Raw genomic sequence first — 23,130 nt, 5'->3', positions numbered from 1 at the left:
CACTTGATAGGACCGACTACTCTTTTCAATGACGGATAATCATTTCACGTTGCAGGCTAAATGTTTCATGCAGCGGGGCTTAGGTCCAAAATGTCCAAACTGCCTCGGTCGTGAATATTTAAGGAATAATCCAACTGTTCGGGAGCTGTGATGATTTATGGAGAGTGTGGCCCCTGGACGGAGCGGAGCAGCTTAAGTTTAGATAAACGGGTCACCAAAGGTCCCCACAGCTGGCCCTTAACGCGCAGCACGAGCGTCTTGAAGAGGGATCTGATATGTGAGGGCCCCACTTCACATCATAATACACACACACTGTTTGAATTGTGCCCGCACCGATTACATTCATGTGACCTTAGTGTCAGATTGCGCTTGATCGTCCTTTAATAAGATGTGGAAAGAATGGCGCGTTGAAATTTTAGACCCTAAAGAAAATGCATCTACATACTGGCTCTTGCACAACTTGCATGCGCAATGCAATTATTATTATTTTTGCATTTCTAAAAAAATTGCCTGCAACCTTTATTTTTTAAATATTTTTTCTTATTTAAATATTTGGATGGGTGCCTTCACGGTAAGCAGTCATTTCGCAATTTAGTCGGCCATGACACCGCGCTCTTAGTTTGGTAAAATAGGGTTTTGCATTTTGCAGCACAACCTGCTAAATTCATCCGCAAAAAATATTTCCATAAGCAGAGCTGCCGCTGAATTTGAAAAAAAAGAGGTAATTCCAGGTTAAAAACAAACGCGTTTAAATGAATCAAATTGTGCCAGGCTCTAATGAGAAGCCTGTCCTGTCTCCTGTGTGTCCATACAGGCGCACAGAGGGGGGGAGAGTGCGCCAAATTTGTTTGCGGCGGATCAAGGCTCACCGCCTCCACTGCACTTTCTTTATCTTAATTCCAACTTGAAAAGATATAATTATCTAGTTTGAACAGGACTGCTATCAAATCCTTCTTTAGAGGCAGGGTAGGGAAAAGCTCGAGTGGATTGTGAAGCTCTGAGCCGCTCGGTGTTGCCCGAGATAGGAGTAATGAAGTTGTGGAGTCCGGAGATACAAAGGGCATTAACCTCATTAGCATGAAACCTTTTCTTCTAACTATTGTGGGACCCTTTCAGTCCTCTAATCCCCCCTATTTCAAAGCTGGGTTTGTAATAAAGCTTTTAGGTTTTTTTTTTTCAAAGCTAATGGTATTCTCTAAAGATTTTTATTGCTGTTATAATCTATGGACCGATTAAGAATTCCCTATATGCCATGCCCTCCCCCCCCCCCTCCAACCCAAACCACAAAAACAGCTCCATTTTAGTTTATGAAACAATTAAACAAACACCTCGCATCAGAAAACACTCAAGTTGGGCTTGTTGTGTATTCACAATAAAAAAAAAATCATAATCCAGTTTAAATTTGTCTGACTTTTTTTTAAACTGCATTGTTTTGCTGTTGGTTGTTTGCGTGTAAACAGAGTAATTTCCTGCTGTAAATAGCATCTTTTTTAGTTTAGCCTACAGGCTCCTAAAGAAGTCCTATAATGTTCCCGTTCAGTCCAAAGCAGCAGCTTGCAGCATGATGGAGCCTACAGGACAAGATTTTAAACAAAGATCCCATTTTGCGGCACATTGCAACCTTCCCTTATCGCGTCGTGAGGGGTAGTCAGATTGTACTAAATTATGTCCAACCAAGCCCCCTTGGATCCGTGGATTAAGAGATTAAAGTGGACCACTGGGCAATGCATCCCCTTTCCCCCTCATATTACTCGCATGATAATTGCCCAAACTGATTTGCACTTTCACAAAAGCTTGTAGGGACTCTTTGTAGCTGGAGCGGAGCAGACGCTGCAGCCCCTCAAAAATAAAACTAATGCCGTCTATATCAGACTGAGAAACAAATGCAGAGCTGAGGACAACAAATTACAGGCTGCAGCATTTTTTTTCCTGTGTGTGTGTGTGTGTGTGTGTGTGTGTGTGTGTGTGTGTGTTTAAAAGTGAAAGTGTCGTAACGCCACATCAGCAAACCTCACTGTAAATCCAAATCATTCTCTTTAAAGGCACAACATAAGAATAAAGATCATCGCCCTGACAGGCCTTCATTCAGCTGCTCTATAATCAATCAATCTTTGCTTTTACTGCGCGCAACATATTGATAAAACTTTATTGACAAAATATTGACAATTACATACTTCTTGGAAGTATACTTTGTGTTAAAATTGTAGCAAACTTAACACAAACACAAAAATTATTTACATTCTGTAAAAGAGGGTTTAACAGAAACATTAACTTTTAGCATTTCTGTACATGGAATACGCTCAGTGCTTGAAGTTTTTTTTTTACTCTCAATTCTTGCATTTAGTCCTTCGTGGCAACTTTCACTGGAGGGTCAAGTCCTGACAGAAGGCTGCGTGGGGCCACAGCGACACATTGGTAAAGCTTTAGGTTAAAGGAATGTCCTGATACCTTCCCTTTAAAGTACTTTATCTGTGGCCTGATTCACTTTTTTAGAAAGGTTTTTTTTTCTTAAATCGAAATTCAATTTTTTTGTTGAGTTTTCTTTAAAAAACACTATAACGCAGCACCGCTACTTCATATGTTTTCACAATCACTTTTACACGAGAATCATTAATTAAAGACTGCACACTTTGTAAAAAGGAAGAAGCACGACATCTCTGTTTGAAAATAGAGTTAAAAACAAAATTGATATTTTTTTCTTGGTTGGAGAAAAACTTGTCAAATTAAAACAACTACCAGGAAAAACTATACCATGCAATTCAAGTTTTACAAAAGCAGTTTGGTGTTTTGGTATCTTGAGTGGAAACGATTTTTTGTTTAAAAAAAAAAACCTTCTGAAGTGCAAACGTCCAATATGAATTGGAGAAAAAATAATTAGGTGGTGGTAGATGGGAGATTGTAGTGGTGGTGGTTGGTGCGTGGAAGGGCTCAGGTGGGTGGACTGAGACACTGTCAGTCACATTTTCCTGACAGACCCACACGGTGACAGCAGTGCCACCAGTCGGGTTTCTCTCACCCGCAGCTGCCGATCTCCGGAGATCTGAAATGTGACATTGGCTTTTTACCCCCTCACTGTCTCTACACGGCATCCTTTATCCATGTCCTCCTTCACTCAGACGCTTATATAGTCTTTTTTTTTTAATCGTCCGAAGTGACATCAATTTCCTCTGGGCTCCCCTGTTTTGTCGCCAGTCTCCACCGGTTTATGTGATGCGATCCTTTCTTCTTCTGCTGAGACTCCGAGCCCTCCTCCTCCAACTTCTGTCGCTTGAACTTCGTCCTCCGGTTCTGAAACCACACTTTTACCTGCAGAGGGGAAAAAAGAGAAAGGAAAGAAAAAACCTGGATCAGTGTCACGAGATAAACCGCGATTGGCCAGTGCGTAAAACCACGCGTAAAAGGGACACATTGTTTTTGCAGCAGGGGGCTAAATGCAAGCAGGCAGCGGTGCAGTGGAAATAAAAAAGGTAAACTGTGACCTGCAGTTGGTGATCACAGAGCAAACAACCGCCAGAATAAACACAGATCACTTATATTCTCAGGGAAGCCATGTATTTAAATCCCCAAATTACAATTGTTGGTCTAATATATCAAGTTAATTTAACGCATAAAGTGTGCGCAATGTGCCCTTTCAAATAAACAATGGAAATAGAGTCTTTCTAAATTTGGGCTCACAAACATCTGTTGTCTGGAAAAAAAAAACTTTTGACGCTTCATCTAAAGTAGGTCACAACATTGTTCCCCCACAATGAGCATTTTTGCCTGCACGTGAACCTTTAAAGATATACAAGAGTCACATCCATGTCTCATATTTAAAACCTGTATTTCCACACATAAATCGACTCAGCTCTGTTAAGCGATGCCGTAGGGAATTAACAACATCTAAATCGATAAATTGTCTGTTCCTGCTTTGTCACTCTGCAGTCCTTTTAACTCTTAAATGGCAACTGAGGTGCATTTAATAAGCCTTCAGTGGGCTAATTAAAGTAGGTGATGGTTCATTTCTCCCTTCAGTTCCTCCAAAGGCCCCGCCGTCCAAAGGAGACACAGCGGACAAAAGACAGCGGCTGATGGGCTCAAACGGCATCTTAAATATGGCAGGGGGAATTCACTGAACCCGCCTTGCTCTTTGTATCGCCTATCCCATAAAATGGTTAACTGGTTAATTTGCCCTCCATTTTGAAAGGCAACATTCTCCCCCCAAAACAAAGTAATTCAACCCCTCCTAAAATGAGGTTAGGCCTATACAATGACGGTGGATTTGATCCAACAGAAAGCCTCTGTCTTCGATTGACAACATGCATTTATGGACCCTGGTGTGTAGAAGCAATTTGGTAGCTGATTATTTAAAATTATTATTTTGGTGACTGTATGTCTATTATTTGTTGTCAAACGTTAGCATACATTCATATTATAGCGGCCTGATTTTAAAAACCTCCATGACGCACGGTGCCACGTTAAAGAAAACACAAAAATAACACATATAGTTCACTACATCAGCCATAATATGAGAAATGTCTTTTTATAACAGCAATAAAAAGGACTATAAAGTGCACATGCAAAGTTTTAATAACCAGGAGGTGACACAACACACCACAAAGCAGTGTACACATTTCAAAATAAAATACGCGCACTGCAGGTGACAGAAAACGACAGCTTGTGGAATTTAATGTTGAGAAAAATTTTGTGTCTTACCTGAGTTTCTGTGAGGCTAAGGCTGTGGGCGAGCTGTTTTCTTTCTGCTCCCACCACGTAATGGTTTTTCTCAAAAGCGTGTTCGAGCCGCAGGAGTTGCGAAGGTGAAAAAGCTGTCCGGATTCTTTTGGGCTTTCTGGCCAGCGCGTTGTGCAAAAGGAAGCTCTCTGGACTCGTTTCATTACCTGGAGACGAGCAGAAAACGAGTATCCGTCATGAGTTTTATTTTTTTAATTCTACAATATATTAAATTATCCATACCAAACAGCAGGCCAGCGCACAGCTACATATATGAAACAGTAGTCTGCTGAGGGCAGACTGGAAATACGGCATGATAATAATGTCTGAGGAGAAGCTGGACATCAGTCAATAAATTAAGATAATTTATCGAACACGAATATATTTTTAAAATATTGCTTATTGTATTAATTCTTCATCTGACATGTGTGAGAGCACGGCATAATGCACAGAGAAGAACAACACAAAGCAGAGGTATAATCCTAGGCCTAATTAAATTAGCTAAGAAAAACTGCCTTTGTAAACAAAATGACAGATAAACTGAAGCAGCATAACACATTTAAATAAACAGCAGCCAAGAGACACTTTGGAAATTAATTTCGAAAACATTCCTATAAAAAATGCTAATTTTGTTTTTATTTGTCAGGAAAAAATACAAGTAATTATACACATAAATGTCATAAAATGAGTGCCCAAAAGTAAAAATAACAAACGAATTTTCTTAGTATCGCAGGTCAAGGCAATTTGGGTAATAAAATCTAAATTAACCTAAATTTGCTTTAGAAAATTAGCAGCAGGCTGGTCAAATAACCAGCTGAATTGTTTTATTTTTTTCCTTTAAAAACAAAAATGGATCTTTTTAGTTGAATTGTGAAAACTGCAGAGCAGCGAGATACATTAGTATCGTTTTTACGCATGAAAATAGATCATATATATCCAATGCCAACAGTGTACAAACGTCAACATTTCTACTGCTATATTTTTTGGTCCTGGATAGACATATCAGGCAGCAGACAGCTATACAAGCCAAGGCAACATTTTGGGTTTTTTTTACTCGAGATTTGTTTCTTTTTTCTGTAAATAAAAAATAATAATAATTACAGGGCCATTTCTTGAGCGAATTAATCCATTAAATTATTGTCTGCTTTGGCCTGAGAACTGGAGCTGCTAGGCTTTAAAGCTGCTCTGCTACAGCCTGACATATTTTTAATTCCTTATCCATCCTGTTGTCTGCACTGATGGGGAGAAATCAGTAACCATTCTCCAGCCGCTCGGTGCGTTTCGTGCGTAAAAGAGCCAAACGAAGCATTTTTGATAACTTACCTTGAAATCTGTGACCCAAGTACCTATATCTGTGTAATAACCAGGGGTAGAAAGTTGAGGGGTCCCTTTGCTGGCTGGCAAAAAGAGGGTGCGGACTGTGTGAGGACGAAAGCGGGTGAGCGGCCAGAGCGTGCGGCGGGGCCACCGGATGCACCGGGACGGCTGAGTTTTGCGGATGAGAGACCGCCTCGGCAAACACCAAGTCCGGGTTAGAGTAGACGCCCCTGCCGCCGGAGTGAAAGCCGTTGAGGAAGGGGTTCATCTGGCCGGAGTTTGCATAGCTGAGAGCCGCCGGCCTGATGGGCTCCTCGGTGCGGGACGCCGGTACAGGATTATCCTTCGCCACCAAAGACTCTATAGTAAAACACCTCTTGGGTGTAGGTTGAAACATGGTCTGATAGTCCAGATTCCCCAGTTTAAGTTAAAGTTGTCGTAGGCGCTCTCGCTTAAAAAATACTCCACACCCAAGAAAGGGGGAAAGTTTCTGCGCAGTAAATAAGTTGGGAAAAGGCGGCAGTGTCGAGAAAGCCAAAATAAAAAGTGCTCGGCTACTCCCAGACTAATCCATGGATGTGATCGTTTTCCTCGCCGGGTTCGTGCAGGCAGATTTGTTAGTTCATGAGCCTAATTAGCGCTGCAGTCCCATAAACAGCTTCCTCTGAAGGCTGTAATGGCATGGTGATTGGTCGCTGCCGCTGCTGCTCGCCTTAAGGTGGAGAAGGGGAAGACGCTTAAAAAGTGCGTCAATGGGAAGCAGGGGCGCGGAGAGGCGGACTCGAACGCGCAACACGGAACGGATTCGTCCAGAGAGGAGCCCCCCACACGCGCGCGCGCACATACCCACGCGCACATATCTCCAGGACATTTAACACACTCATCTGAACCAGTAGAAAAGCTCAAGGTAGCCTGCTTATTTGCATTTACGGGCTGTGACAGGTTCAAACTGATTTTTTAAGGGTGGGGGCGCGTGTAGTGGTAATACTAGCCAGTGATTATTTTTAATTATGCACAACAATGTTGCGCAAACATCAGATCAGCTCCATTAAGGTCTATTTTCGATGCTGTGAGCGGGGATAATATTGAGTTTAATTGGCTATCATTCGGCCTTCATTTATTTCTCAATTTTGTTCCTGATTTTGTTTTTCTAACTGGATTTATGTACAGAAACTGTTCTTGTTGCGTCCCTGCTCGTTTCCGTTTTCTCCAGATTCTATTAGGATAAGTTTCAAATTGAAGACTTTTAATTTCTGCTGGATGGATGGGATGTCTGGGAGACACCGGAGACACAACAAGCTATAGATTCAGAGCTTGTGTTTTTCCGCAACTGTGCGGGACAGTGCGTAAAGGCTGACACTCTTGAAAATTCAATAACGCTTTCTCACTGATGAGTCGCTGCTTGTCATTCAGTGTTATTCAATGTAAAATGCTCAGGTGTTTATTGGAGGAGCTACCTGTGACTGCAGGCTGTCACCCCTGTGTGTGGATCAGTGGCTGAGAGCAGCAGCACAAAGCTGCAGCCATGGCCGCGCACCGAGGGCCTCCATAAAGACATGATACACACTAATAGCACGCGGAGTTACAGTCAGGAGGCTGCTGAGAAATGGATACATGCAGCCCTGAAAATTCAGATTGTTGTATAGTATTTGAAATTGTAATACATGTTTATTTCTTTTTTTTCTTTTTTAAACTTCTTTTTTAAGAGACCACACGAGCCTGAATGGTAAACATATTTATTGAAGTGTATTATTATTATTTTTTTATTATTCTAATCATAATAATAATAATAATAATAATAATAATAATTATTATTATTATTATTATTATTATTATTATTATTATTATTACTATTATTGTCGCAGTCTAGGATATATGCTTGCACATTCAAAGCTTGTGGACCAGTCTACTAGGGTTGTTATTTGTGCGGGTGGGTTCAGGGTCTGTGTGGAATAAAATACAACCTAAAGACTAAAATGGTTTGGCAAAGCTGCCAGAGCACCAGCAGCGGTGCAACACTATATACGCCTGATTTAACATCTTAAAAACGTGTCAGTCCAGATTACATTGTTACAATAAAGAATCATTGGGAGTGAGTTGTTTTAGATGTTTTATTTAAACTCGCCTGAGTTCATTAAGGTAAAGCCTTTTATTTTTGTAATATAATCGCCTCATAAATAAAAATTTCCTACCTATTACACACATTATTATTTTTATTATTATCACGACTACTATTAGTGTTGTTATTAGTATTATCAGCATTATCATTATTAAAGTGCATCGTGGATTCAAATCGAAGCAGTGCAGATCATTTTAAAGTCATTTGTTGTCATGGAAAGCTTTTTTTAAGGAGAAGTTAAGCATGGTTAAGGGTTTCTTTAACAATTCTTACAGCATGTTACCGGTTTGCTAATTGCCTGCACACTGACCACTGCCTGCACGTTCATATTTTCCTGAGTTTTACACTCGGTTAACTGCTGATCATGGAGATGAACCAACACACCGCCTGCTCTCACACGTTGAAGCGTGTCGGTCCTCTCCACGGAGCTGTACCGACCTCTAGTGGTAACATGCTGGTACTGTGGTAAAAATGGTACCAAAACTGGGGGTGATGAGTTGTAGGGTGCAGTGAAAGTAGAAAGATCTAGTTCAAAACGACATAAAGACTGGTTGACTTTAATAGTGTCGCACTCTGTACAAGTTTGAGCTGATGATTTAACTGTTGGGATCAAAGTTTGCTCTTTGAGCACCTCCAGTGGACACGGGCTGCCAATACAGTTCCCTGTCAAGTTGTATTTTCACAACTGAAGTTAGTCAGAGGGACTGATATATGCTAATATTTATGACTAACACAAATACAGGAAGATATTTCAGAACAGAATCAGCTATTCTGCCCCATCAGGTTTATCCTCTGATCACCACACTGGGAGCAGAGTTATTAGATTTTTTTTTTTTTTTTAAACCATTCAGTTTGGTTCCAGACTGGGTTTGATCATTTCAGTTTAGTTTTCATTGCATAAAAAATGAAACGCTATGTTTTAGTTTAGTTTTTATTAGTCTAAGTATGTTCAAGGTTTTTTTTTTTGAAAATTATAATTAGGTGGTATTTGTCGGGGTACACAATTAAAAAAGTTTAGAATGGGTATTACAATACAAACACTACATGTTGTGAAGGCAGTTGACTCACAGTCCTGTAGACATCCCAGTCTCAAACATATGCACCAATGTATCCTTATGCTTGTGTTGACACATTTGACCAAACTCATTAAAACTTAACATATTTCCTGCATAGTTTTGTTATTTTATATTTTAAAATAAAATATAAGTATACAATATTGTTGCCCACTGTTTTAAGGGACCTGTTGAACACCAGACTTAAACTGCTAAGTGTGCTGTGATCTTAAATGTTGATATAGCATTTGAGACAACATGAACCATTAGGTGGTGAGCAAACATATTTATTAATAAAGGCTTTATCTGTACACATGCAACCTGGTTTGATACCGCCGATTGCAGCAAGATAGAACCACACACTGGATATCGAGCGAGACCAATTGAATACTCTATGCATGCACATCAAAATGTTAAGTCCATTCCACTAGTTGTTAAACAGGTTAAGAAGCATCTGAAACATTAGATGAAGAGCAGAGATCACTGAAGCAGATGACAGATTTCTAGTCATTGCCATTAAAAGAGTTGTGGATCTGTGGTATTACGACATAAATGCAAAGGTCAATTATTTAAAAGAGGCAGTTGGTGATGCACTGAGTTTGCATTGAACATTGGAGCAGGTACAGTTTTTCAGTTTATCCAGTTTAATTTCTTCATGTAAGGTAATAACACTCCTAACCACTGGGGCAGTCATGTTTACACTGATGGTTTGCATGAGGCCTAAGTGCACACAAGTTCACTGGCTGATGGTGTTTTGGGTGGTAAGGAGCCTCTGTTTCAAAACTGCTGAAAGTCAAAATAAAGAGAAGAAAAAAATCCCCAGGAAAACTACTGTCTACAAATATTCAATTCAAAGGAATTATGCACAGGAGTATCAGAATCTTGTTGCCATTAAATCACCACTGTTGCTAACTGGCTGATGGGATACCGAATATTATTTTTTTTCAAAACCAATTTATCATGAACTGAATCTATAGGATGCAGAGATTGTAACTCAGCGGCGGACAGTGGTCCAGCCATCATCATCTATCTCGTTCTTGGTGCGGCGAGGGTTTTCTTTGTCTGAACGCCAACCCTTGTCTCCCTCAGGCTCACGCTCCCGCTCCCTCTCCCTGGGCCGCTCCTCACGCTTGTCTTCGCCTCCGCCTCCGCGACGCCAAGAACCTCCTTAGAAAACAAAGACACTCATTAGGACATGTTAAAGCAAATACAACTCTATTTTAGAAGTTTGTGTATTTACCCAACCTGGGGCCAGATACATAAAACTCTGTGTACTTGTGCGCCTCCACCACTCATTAGACCTGTCTCTGAGGAATACGGTAATCAAAGTGAAATTTCATCACCCATTGCATCGGTGAGGTTCTCCAATAGAGTTGGAGCAGTTGTCATTACGAAGGGCTGTGGGTATTTGTAGCAGCCGTATCACTAATTCATCACATTTCTGCAAACCATCATCGTGGTAAAATCTTTATTATTATTATTATTAAATGTCAGAAGGATGATCAATGATTCATTCATAAAGCTCATGTTCAAACAGACTTTACAGAGCTTCACATGATAAAATCAACACTGATGAAGGTAAATATGTGTGAGTGTGTGAGGTGTGCACATTCTTCGTTTATAAATACCAGTTTATTTGAGGGAAAAGATGTAGGCACAGTTTTTACATGTACCGACCTTTATGCATCTGGCCCCTGCTGTAGCAAAAGTGACAGTGACCCCTGCTGTCTGAATGCAACACCCCCCAATACCCATTAGTTTTGTTAAACAGGAAAGTTCACACCTACTTTAAAATGTATCTGTTCTATTTAGTAACCTGGTGTCTGTATTTGGAGCCTATCAGGATGGTGTGAACTTGTGACTTGATTGCTACAATGTTTTTATCATAGTCACTGATCTGATGGTAACTCAGACAAATCTGAAGCCTGATGGTTGCTGAAGGTTCTGTTCAGCCATAAGCTATGTTAAATAACATACATATGCGTAGGTTTTGGGTTTAAAGAGAATTACACCCCACAGCTTTTAGTGGGAAAATGGTGATGCCTCCTACAGTGTATGACTGATGTATGTAACTCTCAAATCCCACTGCTTACCATCATCTTGATCTCTGGGTGGGCCTCTCAGTTCACGGTCATCCCGGCGCTCTCTATCACGAGGTTCATCACGGCGTCCAAAATCACGGCGCTCACCACGACGATCATCACGGTCACGGCGTTCATCACGGTCACGGCGGTCATCGCGGTCACGGCGGTCATCGCGATCACGGCGGTCATGGCGGTCATCGCGGTCGGCATCTTCTCTGCGAGACTCTCTCCAGCTGCTTCCTCCTTCCTCTGCACCTGCTCTCCTCCAGGTATTGTCCTCTCTGTGGAAATAAAGTGATACTAAAAACTTGCTGGAAAGGTAACTGTGATATCCTCTGTCTGCATTTATGACCAAAAAATACACCAAAACTCTTGGCATAGGTCTATCAGGCCCACCTGACTGGACGACGGTCTCTGAAGTTGTCGCTGGGTCTCCTCTCTCCTTCAGTATCATCTCTTTCATCACTGGCGTTATCACGAGGAGGACCCCAGCTGTCCTCTCGAGCCTTCTCCCGCTCACGCCAACCACCTGCCACATAAGCATTTACTCATCATCCCACATTCCGCACAGAGCTGCTGAGCAGTCTGATTACTGAACGAACCATTCTTCAATTAAATAAGAAATCTCTATCAGGCTTACCAGGTCGGCCCAGGGGCTTCCAGGGTTTGGCGTCATCACCACCACGACGTGGCCCATCATCCATGCCTCTCCTTCCACCTCTTTCATCATCTCCTCCTCTTCTGGGACCCCAGTCATCATCAGCCCCACGCCTGGGACCCCTGGAGTCATCCATGCCTCTTCTGGGACCTCTGTCGTCATCAAAGCCACGCCTGGGACCGCGGTCATCATCAAAACCACGCCTCGGGCCACGGTCATCATCAAAACCTCTACGTGGACCACGGTCATCATCCATCCCTCTGCGCAGAGGACGGTCATCATCACCACCACGGCGTGGACCTCTATCGTCATCAAAGCCGCGACGGGGTCCTCTGTCATCTCCGCCCCTGCGGAGACCTTCTCGCCTAAAGGGCCCCTCTCTCTCCTCTCTGTCATCTTCACGGCCCTCCTGTCTCCATTCCCTAGAGAGAGCACAGCTATTGGTAGAGCAGCTCCTCATGGTTTAACTGGGTTAACAGTTAAAAAAAAAAAAAAAAAAAAAAAAAAAAAGTATGATAAAACACAGTTACCAACACCTACTTGTCAGGCACAGGACGACGCCATTCTGAATCACCTCCTTCAGTACGCCTCCTCCATCCTCCTCCATCCTCCTTCTCTTTCTCGCCCCAATCCTGTATATGCAAAACATACCAATTAAGTCACATTTTGCTATTACATAAATAACACTCAAAGGTCTGTACAATCATTTGTTCCTACAAGCTACAATAATATTGGGTATTTAACTCATCTTAAAAGGGATAGTGCACTCAAAAATGAAAATTCAGCCATTATCTACTCACCCATATGCTGACGGAGGCCCTGGTGAAGTTTTAGAGTCCTCACATCCCTTGCAGAGATCGGCGGGGGGGAACGGCTAGCACACCTAATGGCTGACAGCGCCCCAGACCAACGTCCAAGAACACAAAATTGAAACCACAAAGTATCTCCAACATGCTCATCTGTAGTGATCCAAGTGTCCTGAAGCCCCGACATAAAAAGTTGTTTCGAAAAACATCATATGAACTCTGTTTTTAGTCTCACTGTAGCCTGTAGCTCTGACTGCTTCTCCATGCTCCGCGCTCATGTGCACGTGCCTGCACGAGACCAGTGAAAGCATGAGCTTTGCTTACCCGTGTTTACATCACGTGACACGTGCACCGCAGGGGGAGACAGCAGTAACCACAGTAGCTAAAAGATAATTTGCACTACGGTCTTTTAGCAAAGGACAGCCCAACATGTCTGAAGACTTTGAAATTGAGGAGGAACAGCATTTCTTTGTTGAGCCGTATTTGTTTGAGCCCGAATATACGGACGCGGAACTCAGGCTACTGGACGAAGCAGCCACCGCAGCTCATGAGCCTAACCCTCAGCCAGCCGCAGAATACCGAGTCGAGCACTGGAAACCTGGTGGTGTAGTTGTTTCAAATGCAAAGCAATGCCAACGGATGAGGAAAGTCTTTGCTGCTCAGACTGGGAATTGGCGATGCCTGCACTTGAGAATCTGAACATCAGTACTGACGAGACTGCTGCTATTCAGAGACCGTGCATCACCGATCACCCTGAGCGCGCACACGTGAGCACGGAGCACAGAGAAGCAGTCAGAGCTACAGGCTACAGTGAGGCTAAAAACAGAGTTCAAATGACGTTTTTCGAAACAACTTTTTATGTCGGGGCTTCAGGACACTTGGATCACTACGGATGAGCATGTTGGAGATATTTTGTGGCTTCAATTTTGTGTTCTTGGACGTTAGCCTGTGGCGCCGTCAGCCATTAGGTGTGCTAGCCGCTGCCCCCGCCGATCTCCGCAAGGGATGTGAGGACTCTAAAACTTCACCAGGGCCTCCGTCGGCATATGGGTGAGTAGATAATGGCTGAATTTTCATTTTTGGGTGCACTATCCCTTTAATTCTTATTAAATCCACTACAGCAACACTAAAGAACACCTCTTGTAGATTAACTTTATAAATTAATTTCACATAAATTACTGAATAATAGGGACAAGTCAACACATTGCTGACCATCAGATAGCTATACAATAAAATCTTGTATGAAGTACTTTAATTCCCACCCCTTTGTATTCGCATGAAACTTCAACTAACTGTCAGACTCAATAACTGTGGGCTCTGGCCATCAGTAAAAAAAAAAAAGCTCATTCGTACCTTGGATTTCTCCTCCTGGGGGACCCTTTTCTCCTCCTCACGTCGGCGTTCTCGCTCCTCAATCTCCTGCTGTCGAGCACGCTGCTTCCGTTCCTGCTCTTCAAGTTTGCGCAGACGCTCCTGGTACTCCCTCTCCTCCTCTTCTCTCTGCTCTTGTTCCAGGCGTTCACGCTCCTCACGCTCTGTAACAAAGGCAGAAAAATAAGGTGGTGTGTTCAAACTACATGAACTTATAAAGAGTACTGCATTATGACCTGATTAAAAATCGCAAGGTGTGACATACTTGGAGTGGTTCCACAATTGGAAACACTTTTTCCTGACTAAAAAACTCTTGTGTCCAACTTTACTTAACCTGCAAAAGTCAGTCAAATAAAAAGTCCCAGTAGTACTAATGTCACTCAGAACAACCACCTTAACCACCATTGCCAACATTTCTACCACAATTTTCTTCTTGGTGGTAACTGCCCCTCCTTTATCATGACTAGTTGGCTTACAAGTTCCCAGTGCACATGTGCAAATATAAATTAATTACCTTTCTTGAGCTGCTCCTCATGGATACGCTGTGCTTCTTCCTCTTTCTGACGGTAGTAAGCATTACGCCTGTCCTCTTTGCGCTGCTTTTTCCTTTCTTCCATGCGCTTCTTTCTCTCCTCCACCAAGCGCTCCTGGAAAGCTTTCAGTTTTTCCTTCAAAGACAGAATATTTTTTTTTTTAAACCACTGCATCAGTCACATCTCTTTGAGTAGGGAGGTAAGATGTTTTAAGTTTACTATACTTTATTAACACACTATCCACCTTGCTATGATACAAAGCTGGTATAAAATTGGCACAGTATACCTTTAAATTGATGGAAGGACTAAATGGCCTTACCTCATAAATGAAGCTACGGGCAGCAGTTATTTTGGACAAGAAGTTTTCTTTGTCCTCCATCATCCTGGACATGCGCTTCTTGTGCTCCAGAGCCTTCTCCCGTTCAACTTTCATGTTACTGATCTACAACAAAATGAAAAAAAACAATTTGTACATTCTGGATACTCACCTGGGTGTATTACATTTCTCTGATCTATGGATGTATTTTTTCAATCTGAGGTTGTTGTTTTTTTTCTACATACTCTATCCTCCTCCTGGAGCTCCCATAGTTCCATGTCCTTGATACGCTGCTCCTCATAAGCCTTTTTGATGAGAGGAATCTCCTCGAGGCGTTTTGCTCTTTCAAAGTAGTCAATCTGGAGAGAAAGAAAGGTAAGTGTCCAATTCACATCTAGATGACTGATATTTTCACTGATGAATCACTCAGTTACCTTCTTCTCCTGGTTCTTCAGACGCTCCTGAAGTTCCTTCTTCTCCTTCTCCAGCTGCTCCACCTGTTTGGCCATGATGAAGTCAGGATCCAGCTCCTCAAGGTCCTGTGCCAAACAAACTTGTTAGTCTCACCTTTCAACTTCATATTACAATGACCTATTTCTGCAACATGGAGTTCAACCTAGTGAATCAATCAAAATTTCACCTCAATATCAATATCTTTAAAGGCTTTGGCTCCAAGTTCAGTCTTCTTGATCTGTTCCAGCCGTTCACGGACTGTCTTCTTTTTGATCTGCTCATGCTCCTGCATGATACGCTCCTTCTCCCTCTCTTTGGCCTCCTGGCGCAGACGCTCCTCCTCAGCCTTACGAACCTTTTGCATCTCAGCTTCACGCTGCTCCAGCTCCTCCTTCTCACGCTGAATGTTCAGGCTTTCCAGGCGTTCCTTACGCTCTTCGATGGTCTGTCTACGAGCCAGGATGCGCTGGTGATCCTTGCGGGCATTTTTCAGATAGGCAGCGATGGCCTGCTGGCTCTGCTCCTCACGCTCTTGCTGGGAGGGGAAACAAACATCAAAATGCAGATTAGACTTGAAGAATAAAAGAGAATACACAGTAATATGCAGATATGTCTGTTTGTATTATGTGTGACTATGTAAAAAGCTAACGTTGGTCACTGAACATGTGTCTCTCTGTGTCTACATATGAGAGCTCAATAAGAGGGTGAACTCACCAGGATGGAGGCAGGTTTGATGACCTGGATGGCTTTGGCCAAAGAAGAAGACATGGCAGTCAGCTGGTTCCTTATCTGTTCTGAGGGCATGTTCTGCAGGAAAGGACCAACAGGGGCATCTTCTTTGGTTGAGTAGTTGAGGTCAGAGCCAAAGCTCAGTGTTCGAGAGGTGTGGTCTATACGGACCTGCAGGGAAAAAGGAAATGTCAGATAAGACGTTAGAAACAGTATGATAAACGCTGTTACACTTTTAAATAAAGAATACACACTCCTCCTGTTGCTTTCCTCTCTGTCTTTTGCCCCTCCCCCTACATGAGCATGGGCATACGTCCCCTCTCTCGGAAATGACCTAGGAGTCTCATCATGTTCTAGTGCTATTTTTGCAAAGTTACACCAAAATACAACTGTCTACCCAAGCTTTAATGTTTTTAATTAGTTAATGCATAATCTGTCATGATGTTGACCTTACCTGCAGATCACAGTGCCGGGCAGCATCCACAATGGAGCGCTCTAGCTGGAAGGCGTCCACAAATGGAACCAGGGAAGCCAGACGGGTGAACTCGATGCTTTGATAGATCTGTGCAACCTAATATAATGGATGTAGAGTAATGAGAGAGATTTGTACCATTTCATTGAAGAAATGATTTAAGACAGCATTCTAGGGTAATGAAAAAGATTAAAGAGAATTACCTGTTGCAGGAGCCTCAGGATGGTATTACTCTGCAGGTGAGGGACATACTGCTGCAGATCAGCCTCCTTCTCAGCCTGGTCTCTCACCCAGTTCAACACCTAGTAGCAGAGTAGGTTTGTTACCATATGCTGGTATGAGAATGACCAGCTTTAATCAATTTAATTAATTAAATAAATATTATTAAATTATTATTGCTTCTAAAACTACAAAGATGGACTATATATTTGGATTATTGCCACACTGGTTGCCACCAGATTGTATACCTTGGTCACTCTTCCACTCAGCTTCAGAGGATGAAAGTCAACTTCAAGCCAGTTGTAGAGTTCTTTCACATCAGGTACAACATACTGGAGCAGGTTAAATCTCACCTAGACCGCAAACAATAAAATATAAATTTGTCAAAACATCTTAAAGCAAATGTGAATTAACAGTTTTGCAAGATCAGGTTAAAAGCAAAGTTTCAAACTAATTGTCCTTAAAAGGATATAAATCTCTTCACAAAAGCAAACAAGAGCTTTTTCTACTAAAGTATTCAGGGGCACTGTTGAAACCTCAAATACCTAACAAAGCTTTCTCATGCAAATAACGTACCATATCATTGATGAGACTCTGCCGGGTTGGTGGAGACTGCAGGCCCAGGAGGGTGGCCAGCCTGCGGTGTTTTTCTACAATGATGCCATCCATGTCCAGCAGCCGAGCAATGTCAGTACGCTCAGGGGTGATAGGAATAGACAGTGTAGCCAGGAGGACTCTGGTGGACATCCTGAAGGTCCAAAGTAAGCATCATTAACCATTTGGTCACTACCAGAGTAAATTTTGTGCACTTATCTACATAAAATGAATAAGATACCTCTGCATCTCATCTTGGGTCAGATTCTTACGCATCTCCCTTGAGAGGTGATAGAGCCGGTGGAGGGTGCAGGCGTGGAAGAGAGCATTCCCAGACTTCCAGAACACAGTAGACACCTTGTTGTAGTAGTTGGCCATCAGCTGGGGTTTGGGAGGCTTCTTGGAAAGAGCAAACAGTCCATGGATGTCTTCAACAGCCTTGAATGCTTCCTGGTAAAAACAGTATCACATTAGTAACAATATCATCTTCACTTTGACCATGTCTCACATATTTAATGACACCGAAGGACATTAAAATACTATACTAGTGTGATGTTCTCCTACAAGTCATACACTATAATTGTACATTACTGTTGACTATTTTCTAATGCATTACTAAAAAAAATGTTTTATGCATTTAAATTTTAGGTAAGCAGACAAAAACATGCATGCATGCTGATATCGTCTTTTGAGAGATTCACGGTTGTAGACAAACCTGCCACAGCTCCATGCTAATGGCGCTGTCCAGCTGCACCAGGCGTGTCTCCAGGTGCATGGACTGACTTTCAGGGTTGTTCAGGTTGATAGCAGTGCTCTGGTTGTGGTGACGCTGGATCTGACCCAGATGCATGCGCAGATTGTCACATAGCTTGCGAAATTCTGCTTTACGGGTGTACTGAAGGCAGAACTTGAATGCTGCGGAAATAAATGTCCAGATATTATTTTCAACATTTAGTGTGTAACAACATGACATTTACAGCAGATTTTTATTTAATGACTAGTCTTCTGTGTAACTTTATGATGCCATTACACTGTACAATAGGGGTGCAACAGTACAGGTACCCACGGTATGGTCCGTACCTAGGTTTTTGGGCCACGGTTTCCGTACGTGTTTTGTGCGTAAAGAGAACAAATTTCCCCCCCAAAATTATCACTTTATTTTGCTTGACTTTGCACTTGACATGCTGCTGTGTTGTGCTACAGCCTATTCAAGTGCTGGAATTTGTTATTTACGTGACAACGCCTGAGCACAACACAGGCGCACTGGCCGGGCTCGGTTATAATTGTCGGGCAGGAAAATGCAGCCTGGGCCATGCTCTTGTGTGCTCACCTGTTTCTGTGTGTGTGTGTGTGTGTGTGTGTGTGTGTGTGTGTATGTGTGTGTGTGTGCGTGCGCGCGCATCGGGGCCGAACTCCACCGTGCGTGACACAGAGAGCCGAGGAGAATTGTAAACGTGCACCGTGTAGAGACAGAAATGACATGCCATTGTGTAAATAAGATAAATAACATAAGGCTATTTAGTTTGTTTAATAAAAGGACAAGGTAAGGGGCGGGGCACCCCCCTAATATAATGGTAGGGGAAACACTAGACATGTTTCAAGCAATGTTTGCAGACAGTGAAATTTCTGTTAACTCTTTTCACTCCCTCGTCGTTTTATTCAGCAGCGAAACTGAAGTGATCCCACACTGGAGATTTGTATGAAGCCGGTGCTTCTTCAAACTTCTGTCTCGCAACTCCTCAGCTTGCGCTTGCCATGGCTCTCTATGTTTGTTTTTTCCGCTTCTTTTCTGTGTGGGGCGAGTGTCACTTTCCCCAATTCCATTAACAACAGTGTGAGGGGGTGAGTGGGCGGAGCCACAACAGTGATTGGACATTAAGTCGCGGGGAGGGCTTTTGTGCAGCAGGCTGACTCGACCATTCTCTTTACATATCCATGGACTCGGCCTGTGGATAGGCGCGCGCACACACACAGTGGCCTGTAAAGCACCAATGCAAAATTAATTGCAAAACCAAAAACCCATGGTCCTTAAGGGCATATTGATCTGTGCAGGGCAGACCGAACGGTTCAATATTTTACCGAGGACTACAGACAATATAAGATTGAATACAAAACGTTCTTAATAAAATATTCAGTGTGTGTCACTACCTTGCTGGGCGATGTCATGGTACAGGCGCTCCACCTTGGAGTTGTTCCGCAGAAGGTCCAGGCACTGACGGTAAGACTCCCACAGGAACTTCACCCAGGGAGTGAGCAGCAGGCGATCTGTACGATCCTGGGTGTCCTCTCCACTCACAGCACTCAGGAGAACACTAAAGTCGCAACAAGCTCAATGTTAATAATCCGTATTAAAATTTTCAAGCACATGCTAATTACCTTATACCATACCATGTATTGTGTATGAACTTGAGTTGCAAATTATATTGGGCCTACAATAATGTGTAGGGCAACCTTAAGTGCCATGTATAAACATAACTTTTTATTGTGAATACAATACAAAGTGACAGATTGAAGACAGAACAAAAAGCAGCTTAAAAACAAAAATATTTTCAAACAATGATTTGGCATCCCCCATACAGTGACTCTGAGGACCCCCTAGGGGTCACAGATCCCTTATTGAAGACCATGCCTTATACTCTTAGCTGTGACATCAGTATAATTCGAAACACACATTCATCCGACTACAATGGGACATGAGTTAAAATTCTGTATGAAGTTAAAGGAAATCAACAAACATGTACGGAGACACCTTTATGCTGTAAAGAGACACTGTTTCTGCATCTGTCATTTGAGTATCCTCACCTTTCAGGAGTCTGGATGTTGTCCAGATCCTCGATGTCCAGGACCATCTGCTGGGACTCCTCCTTGGCTGTCTCAGTCTTCTCCTCTGCCAACTTCAGGTAAGCCCTGACCACATCCTCCAGAGATTTGATATTCACCTGAAAGCAAAGACAGACGCTACACTTTGGCTCCAAACAAAAACAACTGCCCAATTTGTGCAAACATCAAAGTTTCTCCTCACACACCTGCTGGCAGATGTTCTTGTACTGGTAGAGACCCTCCTTGGCCAGGTGGCTCTTGCGAAGATCCACGCAGAGCTCCAGGTACTTGAGCATGATGGGCTCGTGGATCTTCTGCCATGTTCGATGTTTCTTGCTTTTGATGACATCGTACAGAACATCCAAAGCTGGCTGCTTTTTGCCAACCTCAAGAAACTCTGTAAACACATCAAGAAATAGATCAACATTACCTCCATCACAAGTCAGTGTATACCAGGGGTGTCAAACTCATTTTACTTTATGGGCAACATACAGCCCAATTTGATTTCAACTGGGCCAGACCAGTAAAACCATTGCAGAATAATCTATAACTAACAATAACTCCTAAAGTTTCCCTCACGTTTAGTGTTAACAGGTACACATACATTCTGAAAATGTCCACGCTTTTACAGAACAGAAGATGAACAGCCTGAAATTTATTAAGAAAATTAAGTGCAATTTCGCCAATATGTCAGTTTTTCCATATTCACTGAATCTACTACTCTCATGTGCATACATTTCCACTCCTATGTAGTAATCCTGACATCACCACACCACACAAAAGTGGAAGCTATTGAGAAATGAGTTTAAGTTATCCACTGCCTTACAAACCATTTACAAATCAAAAGTTTTGACAGTGCCACCAATATTGTATTGAGATAGAAGTCTGATGCAGATTCTTTTGCACTAAATTCACTAGATTCACAATATTCTGCAGAGTGTTCAATATCTTTAAATATGATCAGTGGCATAATAATAATAATAATAATAATATATATTAATTTGTTTTTTTTCCAGAGAACTGTATTATAGTCAGGGCGGAACAGCTTCTTAAGAAGCATTTCACGTCAAGTACGATGCTTATTGTTTAACTTGCTGCTGATACATGGCACCTCTTAGCCTTTACAGGTGCATCGATATTAGGTGTTAAAAGTCATCCGGTGGGCCGGATTGGACCCTAGACGGGCCAGTATTGGCCCGTGGGAAAATGTTTGACGACTATGTTGTACGCTGTATAAATATTAGCTTTGGCATCTCGCACAAACTCCACAACCGTGGTTAGCTAAATCTGCCTGACACTGTTAGGCCCATGGTGCCTGAGGAACGTGACATTAGCATTAACGCTGCAAGAAGAGAAAGCACTAACATCTAGACAATAACGTTAACTAAGAGGCGTTGTCAGTAACGTTTTAAAGATGTAATGAATGTTTAAGATCGTCTAATATCCACCTAAACAACATTTCTAAAGTGTCACCGACTTAGTCGATGTCATTACCACAAAAATGGCCCAGCCGGTTAGCTGAATACTAACGCAGCAGTGAGAAACGATATGGCTTCCCCGCCAAGCTAGCAGTTAGCCTGACTAGCTACGCCGCAGCGTCAGTGACGATGCGTGTGAAGGCTAAAAGTTAGCTAACGTTAGCTTACATTAGCTACTTAGCACAGATGTCTGACATTTGTATAACTCGAATCTTTGTTTCTACTCACCGTTTGCTCGTTTCAGGGCATTTTCTGGCCTTTGGAAATACGCCGGCATGTTGGCGGCGTTCTAGTGAAACTCAAATTGGCTGACTTGAGTAAATTTTGAGAGATTTCACCAGTCCATCAACGCCACGCACTCACCCGCTCCAACGGTGCTGGCTGAGAAAGGAAGAACCTCGTGAGCGGCCTAGCTAGGGTTGCCAGGTGCGTCCCACACTATCCCTCTATCACGGTGTCTAGCCCTGTCAGCAGACCATGAACTGAAAAACTGAGTGCTGTTTTGTTTCAACCAAAAGTTACAATTAATGTTTAAGTTTATGTCGTTATTTTCTTTACCTCTCTTTGTAAACTGTTTACTCTCTTGCTAAGCACATACATTTTACCACAACACATTCCTGTTACATTCTCTATATTCATGCAACTACTTCATATTTTGTTATTTTTTTTCCTGTTTTGACTTGCACTACTTCCCCATATCCTTATACTTAGTTTCCCTTGTTGTTTCTACTTGTGTGATTTTAGAATTACTATTATTAATTATTTTTATACATACTTAAATTGCATTGTTGGAAGAAGTCTATGACCCAAATTTTTCAATGGTAACGACTGCTCTTGCTATTGTTGTTCATTTGACAACAAATAATCTTGAACACTGATTTGCAATCAAATATTAACATGCATATTGTAAACTTAAAATCACTTTTTTTTTACAGATGATTCTGTAAATGTTTGCGCTGACTTGTACAAATTGTAGCTCCCTAAATGACCATATGTTACCTTGATATATCTGATACAGATATAATGATTTGGCATGTCCTTTATACATGGTTACACACTTCTATGGCATCTGTATGATTATTTATCCTGAATTTACCTGAATTTATTCTCTTGATGTATGTGCGTGATATATTTGACCCATTATCATTATTATTAATTTTGCTGCCACATGTATGCTCATATGTATTTATACAGGCTATACACTTTTATGTACAGCACACATTCAAATGTGTACATAGCAGTCAGTGTTTAGGGTAGATACATGTTAATGTTTACTGTGTTCAGCTCTTTTATCCTTATTTTTAGCTGTATGTCGATTCATCTATGCACGCTGAGAGCAACTGAAGAACTGAGTCAGATTAACTGTATGTGCGCAAACACACCTGTCAAATAAAGC

The 23,130-nt window shown here is 42.1% G+C and overlaps 2 protein-coding genes across 2 annotated transcripts; both read right to left on the bottom strand.

Moving 5' to 3' along the window:
* Window positions 1–2,524: 2,524 nt before the first annotated feature.
* On the bottom strand, window positions 2,525–6,744 carry emx2 (empty spiracles homeobox 2). The gene is made up of 3 exons (XM_033612709.2): window positions 6,037–6,744; window positions 4,696–4,880; window positions 2,525–3,306 (listed from the first exon to the last, which is right to left on the bottom strand). Exons 1-3 carry the CDS (start codon window positions 6,425–6,427, stop codon window positions 3,139–3,141), a joined length of 744 nt encoding a protein of 247 aa, XP_033468600.1. The 5' UTR covers window positions 6,428–6,744; the 3' UTR covers window positions 2,525–3,138.
* A 2,728-nt stretch (window positions 6,745–9,472) lies between these two features.
* Window positions 9,473–22,135, bottom strand: eif3s10 (eukaryotic translation initiation factor 3, subunit 10 (theta)). Its single transcript, XM_033613331.2, has 22 exons — window positions 21,963–22,135; window positions 20,463–20,653; window positions 20,239–20,375; window positions 19,585–19,748; window positions 18,152–18,351; window positions 17,678–17,886; window positions 17,419–17,590; window positions 17,091–17,195; window positions 16,827–16,925; window positions 16,606–16,722; window positions 16,137–16,322; window positions 15,610–15,957; window positions 15,404–15,508; window positions 15,215–15,328; window positions 14,973–15,095; window positions 14,635–14,788; window positions 14,103–14,284; window positions 12,484–12,575; window positions 11,926–12,365; window positions 11,682–11,814; window positions 11,295–11,566; window positions 9,473–10,368 (listed from the first exon to the last, which is right to left on the bottom strand). The coding sequence occupies exons 1-22, from the start codon at window positions 22,009–22,011 to the stop codon at window positions 10,196–10,198; spliced, it is 3,765 nt and encodes a 1,254-aa protein (XP_033469222.1). The 5' UTR covers window positions 22,012–22,135; the 3' UTR covers window positions 9,473–10,195.
* Between the last annotated feature and the right edge of the window lie 995 nt (window positions 22,136–23,130).

This window comes from Epinephelus lanceolatus, chromosome 17 (genome assembly GCF_041903045.1).
Source record: "Epinephelus lanceolatus isolate andai-2023 chromosome 17, ASM4190304v1, whole genome shotgun sequence".
Classification (NCBI taxonomy): domain Eukaryota; kingdom Metazoa; phylum Chordata; class Actinopteri; order Perciformes; family Serranidae; genus Epinephelus; species Epinephelus lanceolatus.
The sequence above is the reverse complement of the archived record's forward strand: the minus strand, read 5'-3'. Positions and strand labels throughout refer to the sequence as shown.

Coding starts and splice junctions, on each gene's coding strand:
- emx2 (XM_033612709.2), bottom strand. CDS start 6,427: ATGTTTCAACCTACACCCAAGAGGTGTTTTACTATAGAGTCTTTGGTG. Junction 4,881..6,036: donor CTTGGGTCACAGATTTCAAG/GTAAGTTATCAA, acceptor GCTCGTCTCCAG/GTAATGAAACGAGTCCAGAG. Junction 3,307..4,695: donor TTAGCCTCACAGAAACTCAG/GTAAGACACAAA, acceptor TCCCCTCTGCAG/GTAAAAGTGTGGTTTCAGAA.
- eif3s10 (XM_033613331.2), bottom strand. CDS start 22,011: ATGCCGGCGTATTTCCAAAGGCCAGAAAATGCCCTGAAACGAGCAAAC. Junction 16,323..16,605: donor CCCGGCACTGTGATCTGCAG/GTAAGGTCAACA, acceptor TTTTCCCTGCAG/GTCCGTATAGACCACACCTC. Junction 11,815..11,925: donor GAAGCCCCTGGGCCGACCTG/GTAAGCCTGATA, acceptor CTTATGTGGCAG/GTGGTTGGCGTGAGCGGGAG.